The sequence below is a fragment of the Trachurus trachurus genome, assembly GCF_905171665.1.
Source record: "Trachurus trachurus genome assembly, chromosome: 1".
Lineage (NCBI taxonomy): Eukaryota > Metazoa > Chordata > Actinopteri > Carangiformes > Carangidae > Trachurus > Trachurus trachurus.
The window spans coordinates 10558768-10579103 of NC_139891.1; the positions used below are offsets into that span (position 1 = coordinate 10558768).

General features: G+C 43.1%; 1 protein-coding gene across 3 annotated transcripts; it reads left to right on the plus strand.

Moving 5' to 3' along the window:
* The first annotated feature begins 662 nt into the window (after nucleotides 1-662).
* elf2b (E74-like factor 2b (ets domain transcription factor)) lies at nucleotides 663-19475 on the plus strand. 3 transcript variants are annotated; one of them, XM_083976855.1, is made up of 10 exons: nucleotides 663-907; nucleotides 9514-9659; nucleotides 10359-10605; nucleotides 15060-15173; nucleotides 15633-15821; nucleotides 16247-16333; nucleotides 16425-16620; nucleotides 17097-17501; nucleotides 17623-17785; nucleotides 18412-19475. In XM_083976855.1, the coding sequence occupies exons 2-10, from the start codon at nucleotides 9585-9587 to the stop codon at nucleotides 18997-18999; spliced, it is 2064 nt and encodes a 687-aa protein (XP_083832981.1). In that variant the 5' UTR covers nucleotides 663-907; nucleotides 9514-9584; the 3' UTR covers nucleotides 19000-19475. The 3 variants fall into 3 exon arrangements, with proteins under 3 accessions (XP_083832981.1, XP_083832982.1, XP_083832983.1); XM_083976856.1 differs by lacking the exon at nucleotides 663-907 and adding an exon at nucleotides 2968-3209; XM_083976857.1 differs by lacking the exons at nucleotides 663-907; nucleotides 9514-9659; nucleotides 10359-10605 and adding an exon at nucleotides 12708-12883.
* Nucleotides 19476-20336: the final 861 nt, after the last annotated feature.

The window sequence follows — 20336 nt, forward strand, 5'->3', positions numbered from 1 at the left end:
CTTCCTGGCTAATTGACAACTGTGCTCATGTGAATGTTAGTTTACCTTTAGCTTTAAGGAGCTTATTTGAAGGACTTCTGACTTTCAAGAAGAAATAAATAAAGAAAACAGATACTTAGACTAGACAATGACATTTGTAGAAAGTTAAACTCTTTATAAAGTGACATGTTTTGTCTGGTAACTGTTTTTTAATTGCACCTTGTGACGTCAAGGGTGTAATTTGCAAGGGCGGAGTAAACTGACAGTGAACCAGTGAGTTGGTTAGTTCCAGATAAACTGGAGTGAATAATGGTTAGGGGGTTAGGGGGAGAGTCCAAGTGATTTGACAAATTTGAGCATTTTATAAAAATAAATAAAAATAAACATCAGGTAACGCAGTAGTTATTAGTTACTTTTATAATGCAGTAGGCTAATTGAGTTACTAACTAAGTTACTTTTTGGATAAGTAACTATAACTAATTACTCTTTTTCTTTTTTTTAACCAACGTGCCCACATTATAGAGAGACACAGAGAGTAAGTTAGCAGCCACGCAGCAGCGCCTCTATCCATGTCTCATCCCACATGAAGCACCGGGAGCACCGGGGTGGTCACGCTGGTCCGGCCGCAGGCTGCGGGGCTGCTGGTGGGAGCACAGGCGGCTAACGGCGGCAGTTAGCCGGCGGTGCCGTAGTTAGCAGCGGGACTCCTCCGGCTGACAGCTACTGCAGGGCAGAGCCGTCCGGAGGGGAGGAGGAGAGGTTACTGGATGTCACACATACACACACACACTCACTCTCTCTCACACACAGATACACAGACACACGCACAGAGCAAACTCCCTTTAGCCAGCGGGCTAACGTCAGGCTGCTCCAGTAAACTAAGTTGGTGACCAACAAGAAGCAGAAAGAAGGAGCTCCCTCACTCACGGTAAGACAGTCGACCTGATTAGCATTAGCCACATGGTTTATCTGGTTTCAGTCCTGACGGCATGTTTTTATCACTGCGCTAACTCGGCTAGCTAATGTTAGCTAAGTTAATGTCAATATTCAGTTTTCTTCCCGTTCAACCGTACTTTATTTATTTGCGACGTGTTCTCACTGTTACTTTCCCGCGGAGCGGAGCCTGAGCCAGATAATGTTACTGCCAGCTTTTTATACTATCGTCTAATACGTGTTTGTAAATAAAGGACGCGCAGGCTACTAGTTCATTGATAAGGTTAGCTCCGGTGGACAGCAAGTGTTAACATCGCAGTAGCGGGCAGTTTCTGACAGCGGCTGGGCATTGCCGACCTCTCTGTTGTGTTTTATAATCTTTATTTGTAAGTGAGACAAACAGGCGGGGAGCCAGCCGTGTGATGTGTTCACGGTCTTGTAATTGTTACGAACTTTGCTCTCTGGTCTGACCGCGTACAGTGGCACTGTTTCATGTATCCGAGGTTTTTTTTTTTTTTTTTTTTTTTACCACAAGCAAACCAGAACAGTGTCAACAATACTGAAACTAGCGTGTGAGTGCATGGTTTCGTTGGCCTGCCCGTGCCCATGATGTAGTAACAGGTGTATTGTATGTAGCTAAGCCATTGATGCTGGTGGCTACTGTCAGCATGGTAAAACCTTGTTAGTAGCTTTTGCCATTTTCTCATTGCTTGTTGAAAATAGCCTGTATAAAAGTGTAGCCTAACGATGTAGTGCCACTTTTTGATATTTACTGTATGTAATGTAGTTTGTATGGATCAAACTAACCTTAAATGCTGTAGCCACTAAGGCTGTGTTGTCTTGAAAGTGAAGCTTCATACAGTAGAGTTGTTTTGGCACTACTAAATTATTGACTACATTTTTAATAAATAATCTATCACAAAATCAAACACTTTTTAGTGTCTATAGGTCCTCCAATTTTCTTTTAATCTTTATCTTGACCACTTTCCTGTTGATACTATTTTTGAAGTGTTTATTAATGGGCATCATGTAACCACTTAGTGTAGTGCAGTTTTCTTTTCTAAGTTACACATCCTCAGGCTGCTGAAAGTTACAGATTTGTGTGGTGAAGTACTAGTGTTACTTAATGCATGGAGTCCCGAGGCCTGGGCCTCCAGTGGGAGGTGTGGTGGAGTTTCTGTGCTGTATACTGGTAAATGATTCACCAAACCGCATTTTGCCTGGCCGTTACATCCTGACCTGCACTGTGAGCCGACAGATGAGGTTTCTGCTGGCCGGGTGGCTGTGTTGGAGCAGAATCATGAAATTAGAAAGATCAGATACATTGGTGCAATAGAGTGTGCCTTTCCACTCCCAAATCTGATACTTGATATCTTGTGTTGGCTGATAGCACTGATCAGATACCATTGTCACAGAAAAAAAAAACCCAGCTGTAAAGTAAACGCATGATTGTGTGGCATGGCTCATGTTAGATTAAAAAAAAAAAAACAACAGGGACGTTAATGCTGCAGGAACTTATTAATATATTTTCAAACTTTTACCGTTAATCATATAAAAATAATATCACATTGATGTGATGTTTACCATGGAAACATTTCCTTTACTTGTTAATGCATAATGCATTATGGGGTCATCCAAATAATATGTTACCACTGAAATACTAGATGCTCTAATTTGCAAGCATTTCAGAAGAAGAGTAACACAGTTTGAGGACATAACAGTAGCAAGCACATTACAGTGAAATGTGTCCATATGATTGGATATCAAATAAATCTTGCTATGCATTTGCTCGCCGTGTCATCAGTGTGTGTGTGTGTGCGTGTGTGTGTGTTGGTGGAGGGCAGGGCAGGGCACAAGGCAGGGCGTTGTATCTTTACCAGCAGCCCCAGTTACTGGGAACAAAAGCTCTGTTGTTGAAAGATCATGTGACTGTGTGTGTGTGTGTGTGTGTGTGTGTGTTCATGTTCCACCCTTGTCATGTGATCTGTGCTCAGGGCTGGGTCTGAGAAATGCTGAGTCGCTCTCAGAGTCGGTTCCTTCCACTCAGGGAACAGGCAGGCAGGGAGAGGAGATGGATGGTCGGCTGGATGGATGGATGGATGGATGGATAGAAGTCGGATGGATAGAAGTCAGACGGACAGAGAGAGAGAAAAAAGTTTCATGGCTTCCTCTTACCTTGGAAAGGAAACTCGACCCATGCTTGAATTCTCCTCATTTTCTCTGTGTGGATTTTTAAGCAGCAGACATGTAAAGATGCCGGTCTGTGTTATGAGTCACGCCAACTTTTCCGTGACAAGGCAAGTTTGTACTTTCTACCTATTAATTATAATGTGTTCAGTCAGTCGGATGCCTTATAGAGGGAAAGTTGCCCTGTCAGGATGACTATGCTAATGACTCACTATGGGCCGGGAAAATATTATAATCAAGTCCTGCTGTTTGTCACATTGGTAATGAAGTTAAATGTGAACACATTTCTTTCTAAGACATGTAAGTCCATCTCTTATGCAGGATGACTTAAATTGTCGCAATATTACTCCTACTATTCCTAGAGTGCCAGCATGATTAGTGGCCAACTGTAAGGAGTGGGAGGGCACATCGATGGACTGCTTTTCACCCGTGAAATAATGAATATCCTTGTTGGATCAAGACAAGTAAATGCTGCTAGATTCCAAATGAAATAGTTTATTGACATGGTAATAATGGAAGAACTCGACTTATTTACTTTTGAGTTTAGAAGTGGTCTGGCAGCCACGTGTTTGCAGTCGCTCTGCAAGTCTTGTAATACTTGTTTGAATCAAGGCAACCTGTTGGTCCTGAACTGCAAACATATCCAATGTGTTTGCTTTGTGTGCTCAATGTGATCAACCCATCTCAGAAGTCATTCATACTCCATGTGACGGTGGTGACAATGAACGCATGCATTGTGCAGTTGTTGGAGAAACTGCATTTATTCACTCAAACTAAGTTCTCTGTCTGAGATCTACACTGTGATTTAATACCGAGTCATTGTGTGTTGACCGAGGGGAAAATTACATTACAAGGCATCACACACAGGACTTTGCACTTCGGCACACCCTCTGCCTCTGACCGGCGTCCTAATGAGAAGAGTTACATCGGCTGGAGATAGACTACAAAAACCCAGTGTGTCACAATCTCCAGCTTCTCCATGAACTTGCATAATAACGTCTGACAGGTTAGCAATAAAATAACAGCACATAGTGAAACACATACAGGTTTCTGTGCTCAGCTTTACATGGAAACAATCGGTGAAGCATGAAATATGCAAAATGAGTTTGAACGGGAGTTTTTTTTTATTTTTTAAATCTCTCTGTGGTCTCTACAGTTGAACATCAGAAAAGAAACTGCATGAAGTTTCAGCCTGTTCGGTCCTGATTTACAGGGTCTCATGACGTCCTTCCATAAACAGTATGTAAAAGTCTGTAGATGAATGCCTGCTGTATGTATTTGAATAATTGAACAGAGGCTTTCTATCTAAGCTAAGAGCATGCTAGTCTCAGTGACGGAGGGAACACTGGCACAGCACGGTTCATCCATTATACAGCAGTTAGAGCAACTGAGCATGTGCTCATACACACCATGTAAGAGGACGTTGTGTACGGTCAGGCTGCTTCAAGAGATTTGTGCACATTTCAAAATGCCCTGCATGCATGAATTTTAGGTCTTTTGTTTTGAAATCATCATGCTTTTATTTTGAAAAATGTTCAGAAATTGATGTGTCAGTGAGACAGAGTCGTTCTTAATTCTTGTCTTTGTGCATACAGAAGAATTTAAAGAATTTGTGTGTAGGATTATCCTTAAGCAGAGGGTGGGCACCCTGGGCTGTTTAAGTTGATATGTGTTGTGGTGGAAAAGGAGAGTAGCATTCTCTCTATCTTGAAATCTTGTTTATGTCAAAAATTAAGAGCCCGCCTGCTTCAGATGAACTAGTTTAAACAAGTGTTATCTGAGCAGGGAGCACATCTACAAGTGTTTGTAGCTGTGTTGAAACCAGAGAGAGGGCAGAGATGTGGGGACTCAGGAGTGATGAGGCCTTTATAGTCTGTCAGTTCTTGCATGGTTCATATGCAGTTTGCAATGCAAATAGGAGTATCCTATTGTTACCTCTCAAAATTTACACAACAATCAGTCCCTGACTTCAAACATCCAGCTTTTGCAAGCTTAAATGAAAACTGTCTTTCGCCGTTTGATTTTATCAGTTGAAGCTATGGTATATGAGTTTGTTTAAAGAAAACTTTGCCTCTGGCTGGCTAACTTGTATGCTCCTGACGGCTGCAGACATGATATGTTATAGACTGAGGCTGAAGCTCCATATCCTAGGTGAAAAAATGCACCCTAAGAAAGGATTCGAAGAGGAATAAAGAAGTGGCATTGTTTATTTACTATAGCGCAAAGAACGCTATAAGTACAACACGGAACAATGTAAGATCATTTAGGATCCAACATGACCCTGTTTGGCTTAGATAGGATACTTGGACAGACAAGGCAGGTAGATTCCTGCTTTATAATATGTGTATTTTCAAAACAGTATGTTTCATTTTTGATGCCACATGTAAAGGGCTTTTATGGTGTTTTTTGGTAAACTTGATGCTTCTTAGAGTTAGAGTTTTACTGAGATTTTTGGAAACTTCTTCAAAATCAATAACGACAAAACCACTAAGATTACCCCAAACTGATATACAGTGCCTATAGAAAATCATAATACCCCTTTGAAATAGCAAGATTATTGCAGGCTGAAATCAAACCCCAGGTTTATGTAATTAATTCACCCTTATAAGATCAAACGAATTAATAAAACGATGAGAGTTCTGAAAATTAATCAAATTAAAGAAATAGAATAAAAGAGTTGGAAAAGTCGTCCGACCCAGTTCTTTTGGCAACCTGTTTAGGATTGTTGTGATATTGGAAGATGAATGAGCTGCTCATCCCAGCTGTCTAGCAGAGGGACGCAGGTTTTCCTCAAAGGTTTGGGTGTACTAACTCTGCAGCATCCATTTCCCCTTCAATCCTGACAAACTGCCCTGAAACATCCCCACAACACAATGCTGCTACCACCACGCTTCACAGTAGGTATGGTGTGATGTGTTAGAAAAACAAAAAGTTCAATCTTAGTCTCATCTGACCATAAGATATCTTCCATGTGGCAACAGAACGACCCAGGTGTTTTTTTTGAATCACTAAAGCTAAAGACTGATTGTGGCACTTGACTTTTTCAGGAAAGGCTTCTGTCTTTCTTGCCACGCTGCTATAGCCTACAGGCCAGCTTTGTGTGAAGCTTGTGAGCTTGTTGTCACGGGGACAGACTTGTAATACCTTTTACAGTTGCCGTTGGCCTCTTGTATTGGTAGCTTCTCTGATCAATGTCCCAGCTGGCTCAGTCATCCGGTTTGGATGGACGGCCTGATCTAGGAAGAATGCTGGTTTCCACTTATTAATTATACTCTAAAGTAAATAATCAAATTTATTCCAATGTGAATCGATTCTCTTCTTCTTTCCTTTCTTTTTCTTTCTCTTATCTCTTTCTTTCAGAATCACATATAACAACAACAATAACACATAAGACAAAATCGAAATACACAAAGTATTCCCTCTTTTCCCTTACAAATCCACCTGTCAGGTAAGTATAATTTGTGGTGCTCAGAACAGATAGCTAAAGCCTTTGAAGTCTTTTTGTAGCCTTTTGAAAACACTTTTCCAACAATGTCACATTTTTTGCACTAATTGAATCCTCAAAAACAGCTGGTTTTATTCTGAAGTCACCATAATGAGTTGATGTCAGGTGGGGGGCAGTAGCCTGGTGTCTGACGTGAAAGTTGATTGAGAAGGTTTATAATGGTTTATTCTAATGGGCTGTAACCAGGTATTTCTTCTTTTTTTTAATGTTTTAAAATGTTATTTTCAATTTGATGAGGAGGGAGATATTGTGTATAGACATTAGATCGAATACTTTCTCATTTCTGGGGTATAATGTGACAAAAGGTCCAGGTTTTGGCAGGGTAGGATGACTTTCTATACTCTAGGTAGGCACTGTAGTTGTATGAAGCATCAGCCCCTGCAAAAAAAAGTGATCTTGGGAATAGTGCTGGGTAAGGCTGCCTGCTACTATAGTAAGATGCTCGTATTTGTTGGGTGTTTGAGCAGACAAAGACATCTCTGCTGTTGTGTATTTGAGAACAGACACACCACCCTCTATTCTCTTCATATGTGGATCATCTGTACCTCTGCAGTAATACAACCTCACGCTGTGTCATTTCTGATGTTGCAAAGACGAGGGTGCAGGGGCGTTCTGAACTTCAGACACTTGTTTGAGGATTCAAAGAGTCGCACTTGTTGAGCAAAGTCAGAGTAGGAGGAGCAGCAGGTGACAGCGTGGTGCTGTCTGTGTTTATCTGCCTGTCTCTCTTTTATGCCCCAGATCTCCCTTTGTCTGATATCCTGTTGTCACCACGCACAGCACTACACAACAGGAACTGGAGGCCCATGGTTCCTAGCAACTGTTGCCATGGGTCCAGTCAGCCCTGCCTTAGCCGTCCACTGGAGAGAGTGTATGTTTGTGTGTGTGCGTGTTTTTGAGGGAATAACTTGGCTTCCTGTCAGTGCATTTCTTCCTGTAATAGCAGACAGGCACTTCCTGCAGGCCAAAATCAGAGGGGAAGACATGAAAGAGATGCAAGAGATCTTTGGCCCTTAATACGGCCTTGGATTAGAGCTGGGAGGGACAGAGGCTCTGCAGGTTTTGAAGCAGGAGCAGTCTACATTCACAAACTCCTTTTTTCTACTGTGTAGTATATAGACAGTACTTTAAAGGAATAGTTTAGCATTTGGGGGAATACACTTGTTTATTTTCTTGCCAAGATTGGGATGAGAAGGAAGGTTTGGAAGTTGTACACGAGCAAATTTCCCAAAATGTTGATATATTTCTTGAGCCCGACAGCATAATTTTCCTCATGAGAGGATGTAAACGTAATGTCAGCTAGACAGCTAGCAACTCTGATAGTGCTACCTAGGCATTCACTGTTTTGATGATGGTGTGATGTGGACAACAAAGAAAGAATTCATTGTCAGGCAAACGTGTTTCCTACTATGCAAATGACAAGAAACACTCCTGAATCTTGGATCTTAAATGTTGGTTAACAGGAAAATGTGTCATCATCAGTTCACCTCACTCTCACTTTTGGTAAACATTAGGGGTGGGAATCTTTGGATGTCTCACGATTTGATTCGATTCCAATTCTAAGGGTCACAATTCGATAAAAAATCGATTCTCAATTTTTTTTGCGATTTTTAGTTTGCTTTTTGAACACCCAACCTTGTGAAAAAGTTGAATGATGATGATCTACAGACTATTATATCAGGGGCCATATTTCCCCCCCAAAAATGTACATTACACGTTGCAGATTTATTCAGGAGCAATATATTGGAACCATTTTAAACATGTACATAAACATAAACATGTTTAAAAACACATAAACATTAAACATGTTGTAAAAGTCTACTTGCTTACCAGGACATCTATGGATAGACACAGCTTTTCAGAACAACAGCTCTTGTTTATTTTCTGTTAACTTAAGCATTCAAGAGACTCCCACACTGGAGACAATAAATGAGTAAGATTCTCTGCTCTGAGGTGAATTGTACAGCAAGCATGAGCAAATAGATGACACATTATTTCTTAATAGTGTTAACAAAGTGCTTCATACACGTTCTGCAAAACATGCACACAGTAGTGCAGGGTTTTCCCTGTGTTTTTTTGAGACCAAGGTTGCACATCCTGACAGCTGAGATTATAACTCTAGGTATTGTCCCTCCTCTATTAAATATGACAGGAGGCTGTCTGTTCTGTCCTGAAATGTGTGTTTCTCTTCTATAATAGAATTGGGAATGCGCACCGTTACAGCATCAACCCAAAACAATGTGTGGAGCACAGTTGTGGCTCTGCGGTGCACAGCTCAGACCTACTCCTCCCGCTGTGTCCCGGTTCCTCCTCGGGCTGTGTCTCTACTGTTTCACACGGAGCTCTGTATGATGACGCGCCGCCGCATTGATGGGTCATATTTGCTCCATGCCAGACGATGTTGTGTTACTGTTTGTGGGAGATCACGTGGCCACCACGTGACTGAATCCTGGCAACTGACTTTCAGGCATGAATCTGGCGAGCACAGTTAGCGTCATGGCTTGCTGCAGCGCTGCGTACGGAAGTGAGTGCACGTATTCGGACGGAGGAAACGTGAATAAATAATCGATTTTCTGAAGATTATGAATCGATTTAGAATCGTAGAGGATAAGAATCGCGATTCTTACATGAATCGATTTTTTCTCCCACCCCTAGTAAACATACAGCTCTGAAAAAAGGAAAATCCAAATCATATGTATCTGATGAGAGATCTGGAGTTGGTCCCCGGATGCAGCACCGTGGCTGTCCACTGCTCCTCAGGGAAAGAATCTCACTGTACAAGTTGTATATGTGACAAATAAAGTAGCTTTACCTTTACCCTTAAACTGATCATTTTGAAGTGGTCTCTTAATTTTTTCTAGAGATGTTTATTTTTATTTTTTTTAATGGAGTTCTGCTCGTCTCTCCAGGGGCTGCTGCTCGTCACACAAGTGGAGGCCACCGGACGGGAGCTGTGTTAACCCCCCGAGGAGCATGAGTGATGACCTCGGTGGTGTTGGTCGACACTGGTGGGACAGTGGTGGAGTACGTCACAGCGGAAGAGGACCCCCAGCAGGTGAGTTGAACATAGAGTGGTCATTACTACATTTAGTCCTCAGTAGTTACTCTGAAAGTTTTATTATTACATCTTACACAGTTGTGGGCAAAAGCACACTGATAAAAAAATCTGTCCACATAGTTAAATCTACCTATGTGATTGACTTCTACCATGATTTCACACATAGGCATACTCACAGACTTACATCAGTGCCTGTTTTCTCATCTCTAGACTATCAATCAATCAATATCAATATAAACTTTATTATCCCCGCAGGGAAGTTTGTCATGGACAGTCATGTGCCACAAGTTGCTGCATTACATAAATACACAAAACAGATAAAAAACCAGTACATTCGACATTCCTCAGTTCCCGCATACACACAATTCTCACATTCGCACAGATAAAAATAAATAAAAAATACTGATGAGAAACTATTAAAAACTCAAATAAAGTGCAGGAGTGTCTAGTGCAATAAAAGGATTAGAAAAAAGTACAATTTCAAGAGATGAAAAATAGGGATAACAACCCAATTAAGATTTAGCAGGTTTATTTAAGAGGGAAATGGATGTAGGGAGGAAACTGAGTTTGTATCGGTTACTTTTGCATCGGCTTACTCTATACCTTCTCCCACTCCACTACTTTGTTTCTGATGAAGGTTTGCAGTGGACTTTGATTGTGTTGCTCTTTTTTTTGTCTTTGTCTGCCTCCTCCCAGCATGAGGGAGAGTGTGAGGTGGATCTAGAGCTGGAGGGAGAGGTAGAAGGCGAGTGTGAAGCTGAAGAGGCCTATGAAGAGGTGCAGGTCAGAGAGGAGGCCGAAGACTACCCAGCAGTTATAGTGGAGGAGGTGCCCGGTGCCAGCCTGACCGAGGAGCAGAGTTACTCCGCCCAGGTGTTGGTGTACGATGACGGGGCGTACCTGATGCAGGAAGTGGGCGACGAGCAGGAGGTGGAAACAGAAGGTGAGGTATAAAATATGTCTGTATTTATCAGAGACTGGATTTCATGAGTAACTTTTAAAATCTTCACTCTGCTGCTGCACTACATAACAGTCTCTGTTACAAGGTTACACACCCCACTACCCAGAATGCTCAGTAGGTTCGTTACCTTTAATTGTTGGTGCAAGCTATTTTTAGAACGGCGGAGCAGAGCCGCGAGCTGCTCAGAGCTACGCTACGGAGGCTCATGGGATTTCTTGGTTTCCCTCATCAAACTCATCAAATACACAATCCAACAACTCCAAAACACTCTGGTGGACAAGTTGTGAGCGTTTTGGAGTTGTTGGGTTGTATATTTGATGAGATTGATGAGGGAAACCAAGAAATCCCATGAGCCTCCGTAGCGTAGCTCTGAGCAGCTCGCGGCTCTGCTCCGCCATTCTAAAAATAGCTTGCACCGACAATTAAAGGTAAAGAACCTACTGCTATGACTATAGGGATTATGGCAATGGGCCAATTTGCCAAAATGTTGAACTATCCCTTTAATGCATTGGTAGCAGAATAGTTGTATTACATGTTTAAAGATCTGTTTTTGTGTGTGTCTGTGTCTGTGATCTTTATTTCCAGTGTTGATAATATGTTACCTTGGCTTTGTTCACTCTTCTCCTGTATTTCATTTATGCATCTTTTCTTTCTCCGTATCCTCACCACTGACCTCAGACCTGCTTGGGCTTAAAAGCTGAAAAACAATTGCAGTCTATTTTAGCGGTTTGGGGATGCATTCAACATTTAGTGAGTTCAGAGGAATATAAAGCCAATGTATATGTGTTTGATTCCTTTACTCAAACTTAGAAAGTGTTGCTTTTGTTTGTTGTGGTTGAGCTGAAATTGCCACTAGTGATGCAATCTGGTTAGGTTGGCTGTGAGGGCTGCTGCAGACCTCTGTGTCCATGTGCTGCCACCTGGTGGTTGTTTTTGCACACAGACACCTCTTCATAAACAGAGAAGGTGTATTAGTTCAGTAATCAGCTCAGTCATTAATCCCTTCTTAATGGTGAGTAATGTCTGTGCCCCTGCAGTGTTCGTAAGTATAGGACAGTCAGACAGACACTATATCATTTTGAAATGTACACTGTATTCACACTTGCACTAATTAAATCACATTTTGCACACAATATAATTTCAAAGTATCTTCAAGGATGAAGAACGTGTGATAATTATGTTTTTACACCACTACATAGTCTTCACCATTTTGCTTATTGTGTGCTTGGATGTCTGATCTTTTGACAAAAAAGGTCTAACATACAAAATGTGCTGTTTCTAGCATGAGGATAAAGTGATTTCATATGTTGGAGTAAAACTGGAAATGTGATGGTACCAGGCTCCCATCATCAGGCAATGTGACCATTATGACCCACTGAAATACATTACTTTACATCTGTAAAGGCTCATAGGCAGAAAGAGAGTTACATTGAACGACAGAAGAGGTGCAGATAAAGCATCCCATCGCACTGTACTGCATATTCATGGCAAACAAGACTATGTGATACTAAAATGGGGTCATGTTTATAACATTTAGTATTCTGTGTGGGTGGCACACATATATTGCCTTGTGAATTATTAATGTTTTACACTTTCCACATTCAAATTAGGTAGACATTAGTTAGTGTTGACTGGTATTGTTTATGCTTGACCTTTCACTTGTTCCTATTGAACAAGAAGAAATGTGAATTACAGAAGTGACATACACTGTCAGCAAACACACATTGGTAAATTCATTAACTTCTAGGTTAGTATTTTTTATTTTTTTATTTTTTTGCATTAAACCACTGTTACATTATGTTACAAGGTATTAAAATACATGCTGTGAAATAATCCCAAAGGTAATCATAGTTACAGTTAAACACAAAACATTTGTGTTCTGATTGTTTTAACAAGAAGCCATGCACAGTCGTTTTTTGTACAAACAGTGGCTTTGTTGCATTAAACTTAGAAGAATTTGCCCAGTGCTTTTACAACAACAGTGATCCTCCTGGTCCCGGCTTTACTTGACGTACTCACTACGCAAGCGAGGGGAGGGCGAAGGAAGGATTTCCTGTGTCGGCGGCGGAGGGATACATCTCGCTCGCCGTGATGCGTCGCGTTGAAATCGAGATTTCCCATTTAGCGGCGGAGTGATCCGCGCTAGTAGCTTCCCATACAATTCAGTGAGAAGTCAATGTGAATCTGCAGCAAGGGGAAAACATGGCGACTTCACAGCATGGGGGGCACGCAAACCAGCTCGATCTACTCATCAGAGCCGGTAACGTAACTTTATATAGTTATAGCCGTGATACGGGAGCTTACTTTAACGGGCGGCGTGTGTTTTTGACTTGGGCTGCTGAGCCTCAGCCCGCTGAGGAGTGCGCTGAAGTAATGGAGGGCAATCAGGAAGTGATCACCTTGGTAGCAACCTGCATGGCGATGCTACACGGTTTATCAAACCCGGTTTAAGAGGGGAAAAACTTCCGCAGGGCCCGTCAGTCTGCATTGTCGGACACATGTCTGCACGAAGTGTGTTTTGCATGTAGCAGCAGATGTGTCGCACGGCGGCGGGATGTTGAATAACGGTCTGCAGATCGGCTCTGCACAACCAGGAAGTGTAAAGATGTTGTCTTTCCTACGTCTTTGCCACGCTGTCTGAGTCGGAAGGACATGTGGGTTTATTTTTACTAGCACAAACCCGGCACACACCGTCACATATCACCTTTCGCTGCTTTTTGTGATTGACGTGAGTTTTAGTATTTGACCGTAGCGGACTTTAGTTTGTTCCGTTTGTTGGAATAATCTGAATAATAGTCATCTCCCTCAATAACAAGCCTTTAGTCCCAAAATGATAATTGTGTAATATTATATTTCGCGGTTTGAAGCTTTGATGAGCTGATAGGTCACATTCCCCGTGTCAAATGTTGGGATATATCTGTTGGATGTTTTTCCGTGATCGTGTTGTGCTCTGTGTGACTGAAGCGTGGGACGGCCTGGTTCACTCGCTTTCTTCCTTGTACTTGTTCCGAGTGCGGCTTCAGCCCGGGACTATGTTGACCTACAGAAACACACTTTATGTGATTTAATGTATGTGTTAACCGTTTGTGTGAACGTACATTGCGTCGTGAAAAAAACTGCCCCTTTCCCACGTATGTTTAATCGTAACATTTAAAGTATTTTGTCCCGTTTCGATGGCGGAAGCATTGTTTATGTGAGGGGTGGGGTGTGGCTCAGATTGACTTTCTCCGCTGCCCAATAGCGCGCGGGGTGCTTTAAAACGTCAGCAGGAACGAGCCAATCAGAGGCGAGGAGCTCATTGAGTGACAAGGGGATTTGTGAGCTTCTTCGAAGAGAACTGGAGGGAAAGGACGAGGAGTGTAAACACGGAAGTCATCGGGAGGCAGCACTACTTTTTGTCGGACTTGCTGCTATTCTTGGCGCCTTTACATTGTAGTTTATGTTCATAATAGACATTTTCTCAACTAAAACTATTCTGACGCTTTTACCCGCTCATATTATAGTTATTATTTCATTTATTACCAAATGACCTTTGTGAATTTTAATATTGTTAAATAATACATTATAAATCACACTCAACAAGTAATCCAGCCTTGAAATGGCCATAGCTCCTATATGTACTTATTTAGGTCAAGCCCAGCTGCAGCTCTGTGACCTCACAGCTTTTGCTGGTCTTATTACAGCAGGGCTGCCTGGTTGCAGAGGCAGCTCAGCAGGCTATAGGGTCTCTGCTGGGATGGCCACCAGTATGCCCTGTTTGTTTGTAAGGGGGACTGAATGAGTGGGACACTCTAAAGATAGCCCACTCCTCTCTCCTGTGCAGTACCCAATGCCTGGTTGAGATAGCCAAACATGGACAGGGCAAGATGGAACAGGATCTCATGTTTCCCACCAGTGATTGACAACAGCAACAGGTGGCCTGTGTTCCCCCTCAGAGTCGTGCGTAGCACTTCTTTTACAACAGGCTGAATTCCACTTTTGAATCTAGACAGCGTTTGTCTTTTCGCACCTTGTCTCGCCATGTGTGAGGGGTCAACAGGGACTACATGTAGGGCTCGAACTGCGTGCTCGCTGGTATGGGAGAGCAGCTGTAGGTGTCGCTGATTTTACTTCACCTATGAAAACATTTCCCCTGGAAGTCTTAATCATTTTAAACCAATTGTGTATCCCAAAATCAACTGGGGGGGGGTCTCTTGGGGGCACCATATGTGACAAGTTGTTTACAGCATGTTGAGTAGTATGTGAAACAACTGACAAATAATTATTAGTCACTAGTCATTAAACAGTTAGAAAATTTGTTAGGTGCCTTATATGGAAAATTGTTTAGATGAGCATCTTCACATAAATTGTGTTCTTTTAATACAGGTGTAATGAGGGCTTAACTCGGCTCCTAGTAGTAAGATTATTTTCTGAATTGTTCTGTGTGTGTGTTTCAGTGGAGGCTTCTGTCCATGGCACCAGTGTCCACTGCTCTGATAAGACCATCGAGGCAGCAGAGGCTTTACTACGCATGGACTCACCATCCAGCATCAGAGAGGACCGGAGTCCAGGTAATACACACAAGCTAATAAAACAGCAAGCATTTATACAATTTTTCAGAACATTTTACACTCGTAAATAAAATAATCCAGTTTTATTTATCTTCATGGTCAATTTTGATAAAATATTTAGATATGTTTTGCCATGGTTTGAGAAATGTATTGTATTTCCCCTTAAATTAGCTCCAATATATAGAGTTGAGGAGGTTTTCCAGCCTCCAAAAATATGAGTCAGTTTTCTTAAACTGAACTTAACATTGATTAATTATCCTAAACAATAATAATTAGTTCATCAGTTTGATTTTTATTGGTGTAGTACAACTGGTGAACTTTTTCTTTCCAACAGAGAGCTTTAATCCTGAACTACTAACAAAACGTAATAGTGAACAACAGTCACTCTTACCAACTTAACTGTTACCAAAACATTATAATGCTGACAAGATTGTTATTATTCTCTTTTCAACCCTGCAGAAGCTTTTATTCCAGCCTGTGTAGCAACACCTGACTTCCTCCACGCTGCCATGCGTCCCGACATGATCACAGGAACAGAGGTGGAGATATCGACGGAGGACTGCTGCGAGGAGGAAGACGAGGAAATGATCACCCTGCTTGAAGATCCAGAACCAGAACGTGACCACGAGCCTGTCAGGAAAAGGAAAGGTAGACAAACATACTCACAACTGATGTAGTAAGAGAGTCTACATCACTCCAAAACTGTGAAAAAGCCGGTGAAACTTTAAGTTGGTGCAGCCGTTGAGCCGCTCTCAGCACCATGTTGTGAGCAGAAAGGGGATAAAGCTGTGGAAAAAGGGAAAAACTGCGTTATTTTAAGTGAATTTGAATGTTTTTTAAAACCAAGTTGTATAGAAAACATCTGCTTCTTTTTAATCTTTTATGATTAACCGTGCCTCACAAAGCAGACTAGAGACCTCAAACCACAACCACAAGTTAGACTGTTTATTACACTAAGCGACTTTATCTAAGAGCACCACCTAGTGGTCAGTTTTTTACTGTCTTCGATCAACGACAGCAGTGTCGCCTGCACTAAAACAAATAAGTTCTCTGAATCATGTTTGTGTTTGCAGCTGGGCGGAAGCCAAAGACACATCAGTCGGCTCTGTCCAACGGTTCACCAGACCTCGGCATCAAGAAGAAAGCAAGAGAAGGAAAAGGTATCTCACTGTCCTCGTGTAACTGTTAATCACATCCAGCTCTCGTCTTTATTGTGTTTTGAACCATGCGTTACATTTGTTTGATTTCCAGCCGGGAGCACCACTTACCTGTGGGAGTTCCTGCTGGACCTCCTCCAGGACAAGAACACCTGTCCCAGGTACATCAAGTGGACGCAGAGGGAGAAGGGCATCTTCAAACTGGTGGACTCGAAGGCCGTGTCCAAGCTGTGGGGCAAACACAAGAACAAGCCGGACATGAACTACGAGACCATGGGACGGGCGCTCAGGTGAGGAGACAGTGTGTCAGTATTGGTGACTGAGTGAGTGATCAAGTTGGTGATCCAGCACAATCAGGCAGTGTTGCCAACTTCTCGTTAGATTGACTTTGTTTCCAGATTCCTTCAGCCATTTTGTTTATCAAAAAAGTACTTGGACAAACTCTGCTATATATTGGACAAACTTTGTTTCTTTGCCATAGCAGCCAGCAGCCCAGACAGAGGCCCTGCTCGGTGTTAGAGAGCGTGTTGCATTTAACTTTCTCCCAGTCGCTTCACTGGGATTTTCCTTGCAAACAGAAATGCAAACAGCTTTAATAGGGATTACGCTGTAGGAAGATGCTGTGTGTGTGAACACAGAGAGGACGAAGGGAGCAAACAAAGGGTTGAAACCAGCTCATATTGGGCAGATTGGAAACACACACCAGTTGTTTACGTCGGTCCCGCCGGCCGTTCACCCTCTAACTCCGATGACCCTTTCCCCTCAGATATTACTACCAGCGCGGCATCCTCGCCAAAGTAGAGGGCCAGCGGCTGGTTTACCAGTTCAAAGAGATGCCCAAAAACATCGTCATCATCGACGACGACAAGGCGGACATGGCCACCGCTGACGATCTGATGGGCTCGGACACGGCGGTGTCCTACGAGCGCGTGGCTCCGCCGGCGGACATGCTGCTCCACGCCACCGAGCTGTCGTCCCCCAAGAAGCCCAACATCCTGCGGGGCGGGAACAGAGCCAGCGTGGTCCAAGCTCCCATCGCCACCGGGAGCAAGATGGCGGCGGGAGGCGGCGCGGCGGTAATCCCGCGGATAGTGACGGTTTCCGCGGCGCCGGACGAGAGTCGGACCCCGCATTCTCACACCGCCATCATTCCCACCGCCACCGGGCCGAGGTTAGAAACGACCGTCAAAGCTCGTCTCGTACGAGGAGAGCTGACGCAAATGCTGGTATTTCTCCCCCGCTCAGTGTGCTGACCTCTGACTCTGTGACGTCTCACCTCTTCTCCCGTGCAGGACGGTGCGGGTGGCTATGCAGGTGCCTGTAGTCATGACAACATCGTTGGGTCAGAAGATTTCTACAGTTGCAATGCAGCAGGCGGCAGGAACGACGGGGGCCGCCGGCCACACCACCCTCCTCACCAACGCTCCCACCGCCAACTCCAACTCCCAACAGAAGGTTTGTACATGAGGGCAGTTCATTCGCTTCTATGTTTTTTTACACATTTGTCAACGGCATCTACATTTTAGCCAGCTACAGGTCCACGTTTCATTTGATTAATTCTATCTTAATCTCTCTGACCTTATCATTCCTGCTAGTTTTGCATCTCACTTTTTAATATTTTTTGGAAGGTATGAGCCCAAATTGTACTAAATTGCTTTCAAAAACCCAAACTCTGTACAAGTGTATTGGTCATTTTAAAGGGATAGTTCAACATTTTGGCAAATTGGCCTATTGTCATAATCCCTATAGTCATAGGGGTAGGTACATTATCTTTAATTATCGGTGCATGTTGTTTTGAGATCTCCGGGGCAGAGACGTGAGCTGCTGAGCGAACACAATGGAGGTGAATGGCACAGGTCCCCTGTCCCTCATCAAACTCATCGAATACGCATGTCTCTGCCTGGCGAATCTCAAAACAACACGCACCGATAATTAATTAAATTAACCTACCCCTATGACTATAGGGATTATGGTAATAAGCCAATTTGCCAAAATGTTGAACTATCCCTTTAACAAGTTGGTCTTGCATCATCTTCGATTTCAGGTCTTTCTTTGTTAACCTTTATGAACTTGTTTTTCAGGTTGTGATTCAAACCATCCCCACGATGGTCCCTGCCACCGCTGAGAACGGCGACAAGATCACCGTCCAGCTGGCCAAGATCATCACGATTCCAGCCCACCAGTTGGCTCAGTGTCAGCTCCAGACCTCCACAGGCACAAACAAGTCCAGCGTCGGAGCATCGGGCATCAGCCTCCTCGGGAGCCCCCTGACCGTCCGGGCGCTGGCTCCCGTCAGCGTCGCCCCGGGAACGCAAGTGATGAGACTGACCGTCCCGACGCAGGCCCAGCAACAAACCCTGGTGGTGTCGCAGGCGGGAACCATGGGCAGCGCGGCGGGAGCGGTAACGGTATCGACGGCCCAGTCCCGCATCATGAGCGGCGTCATCAATGGCTCCGAGCTGGTGATAGGCTCGCCGGCAACGGTGGAGAAGCTGAAGGCTGTGGGGGTCCAGGTCCAGGCCGTTCAGATGCCGGTGGCGGTCCAGCAGAGCCAGGTCAACCCCAAAACTCTCCAGAACATCAAAACAGAGGCCAGGGACACTGAGGTGGTGGTCGTCAAACTGGACAGGCCCGATGTGACGATAAAGACAGAGGAGCCCGAGTGCTGAGCTGCACACGTTTCCCCACGTACCCATCTCCTCCCTCTCTGAAGAGGAGGGTCAGTTTGTACATGTGTGCAGTCGTTTTTACTCTCGCGATAACCAGCAGCAGTCTGTGAGACTTTAAAGACTCCTGAAGGCCTGTTTTTAAGTCCTCAACCCGTCTTCACATCTTCCCCTGTTGCTGCCTCGGACTTAAACTGAACTAAGCCCGTCTCCTTCACAACCACCAACGAAAACCTCCGAGTGTTGCGTCTGGAGCACAAACTGCACTCTGCGACATATAGGAATACACACAGACTTCAAAGGGAGCTGTCGGGAAAGGTAAAGGGACCAACCTTGATCACTACACTTTATGCCTTCTGAATGCATCGGACTCAAATTGGGGGGGAAAAAAACCTTGAAAATATAAATGTATATTTAAAAAAAAGAAGAAAAAAAAAAACAACAACAACCAAACACTACAAAACAAGGCAAATAATTACCAACCAAAATGTGAACTGTCAAGAAAAGAAAAAAAAGAAGGGTGGGGTGGGGGGAATAAAACTTTTTGTACGTGGCATTTGTTTCCAATTTTGCCTCTGGATGTTAAAACCAGCAACTTATTTTTTTTACTTATATCACTGTGCAGATCAAGTGTAGGTGGTGCTACATGTGAGAGAGAGAGGAGCTGAGAGAAGCTCTGACAAGGATCGATATCAGACAGACAATGGTTGTGTATGTACATATTTATATATATATATATCTCTACTATACAGTTTACGGAGCTAAAGTTAACAGAACAGCCTTAGATTTTAATTTTCTTTTTCATATATTGTCTGAACAGTAAGCTGACATTTGTTTTTTGTTGTGTTTTGATACCTTGTACCAAGCACAGTATTACTGAAACTAGAGCATCTAATATTTGTTTTACCATTAGTTCCTCTGTCTGTCAGGCTGTTAATGCTCATTTAGAGAAAACACATGTTGTAGGTCAGTGACTGGATTGCTTGCAGTGTGTCTTCCAGTTTCTAGCAAAAATCTTCTAGGTTTGACTTTTTACATTTGTTTGACAAAAGGATCTTGGCTGTGCTTCAATTCTTGCATTTTATTTTCCATTTAGTTTTTTTGTTTGCTCTCCTCTTCACGATCCTACAGTCTTTGGCTGCATGGAAATGCAAAGAATGTGATTCAGAGACAGTGCATGCCGCCATGTCTCGAAAAGGAAAATAATCCAGAGATCACATATGTAATTAAGCCCTAACTTTCTTTCTTTTTTTTCCCTTTTTAAAAAAAAATGGAGGCATCAAAAATCACACGTTTATGCAAAATGTCTGTGAAAAAAACATTGAACCACTGTGGATCCA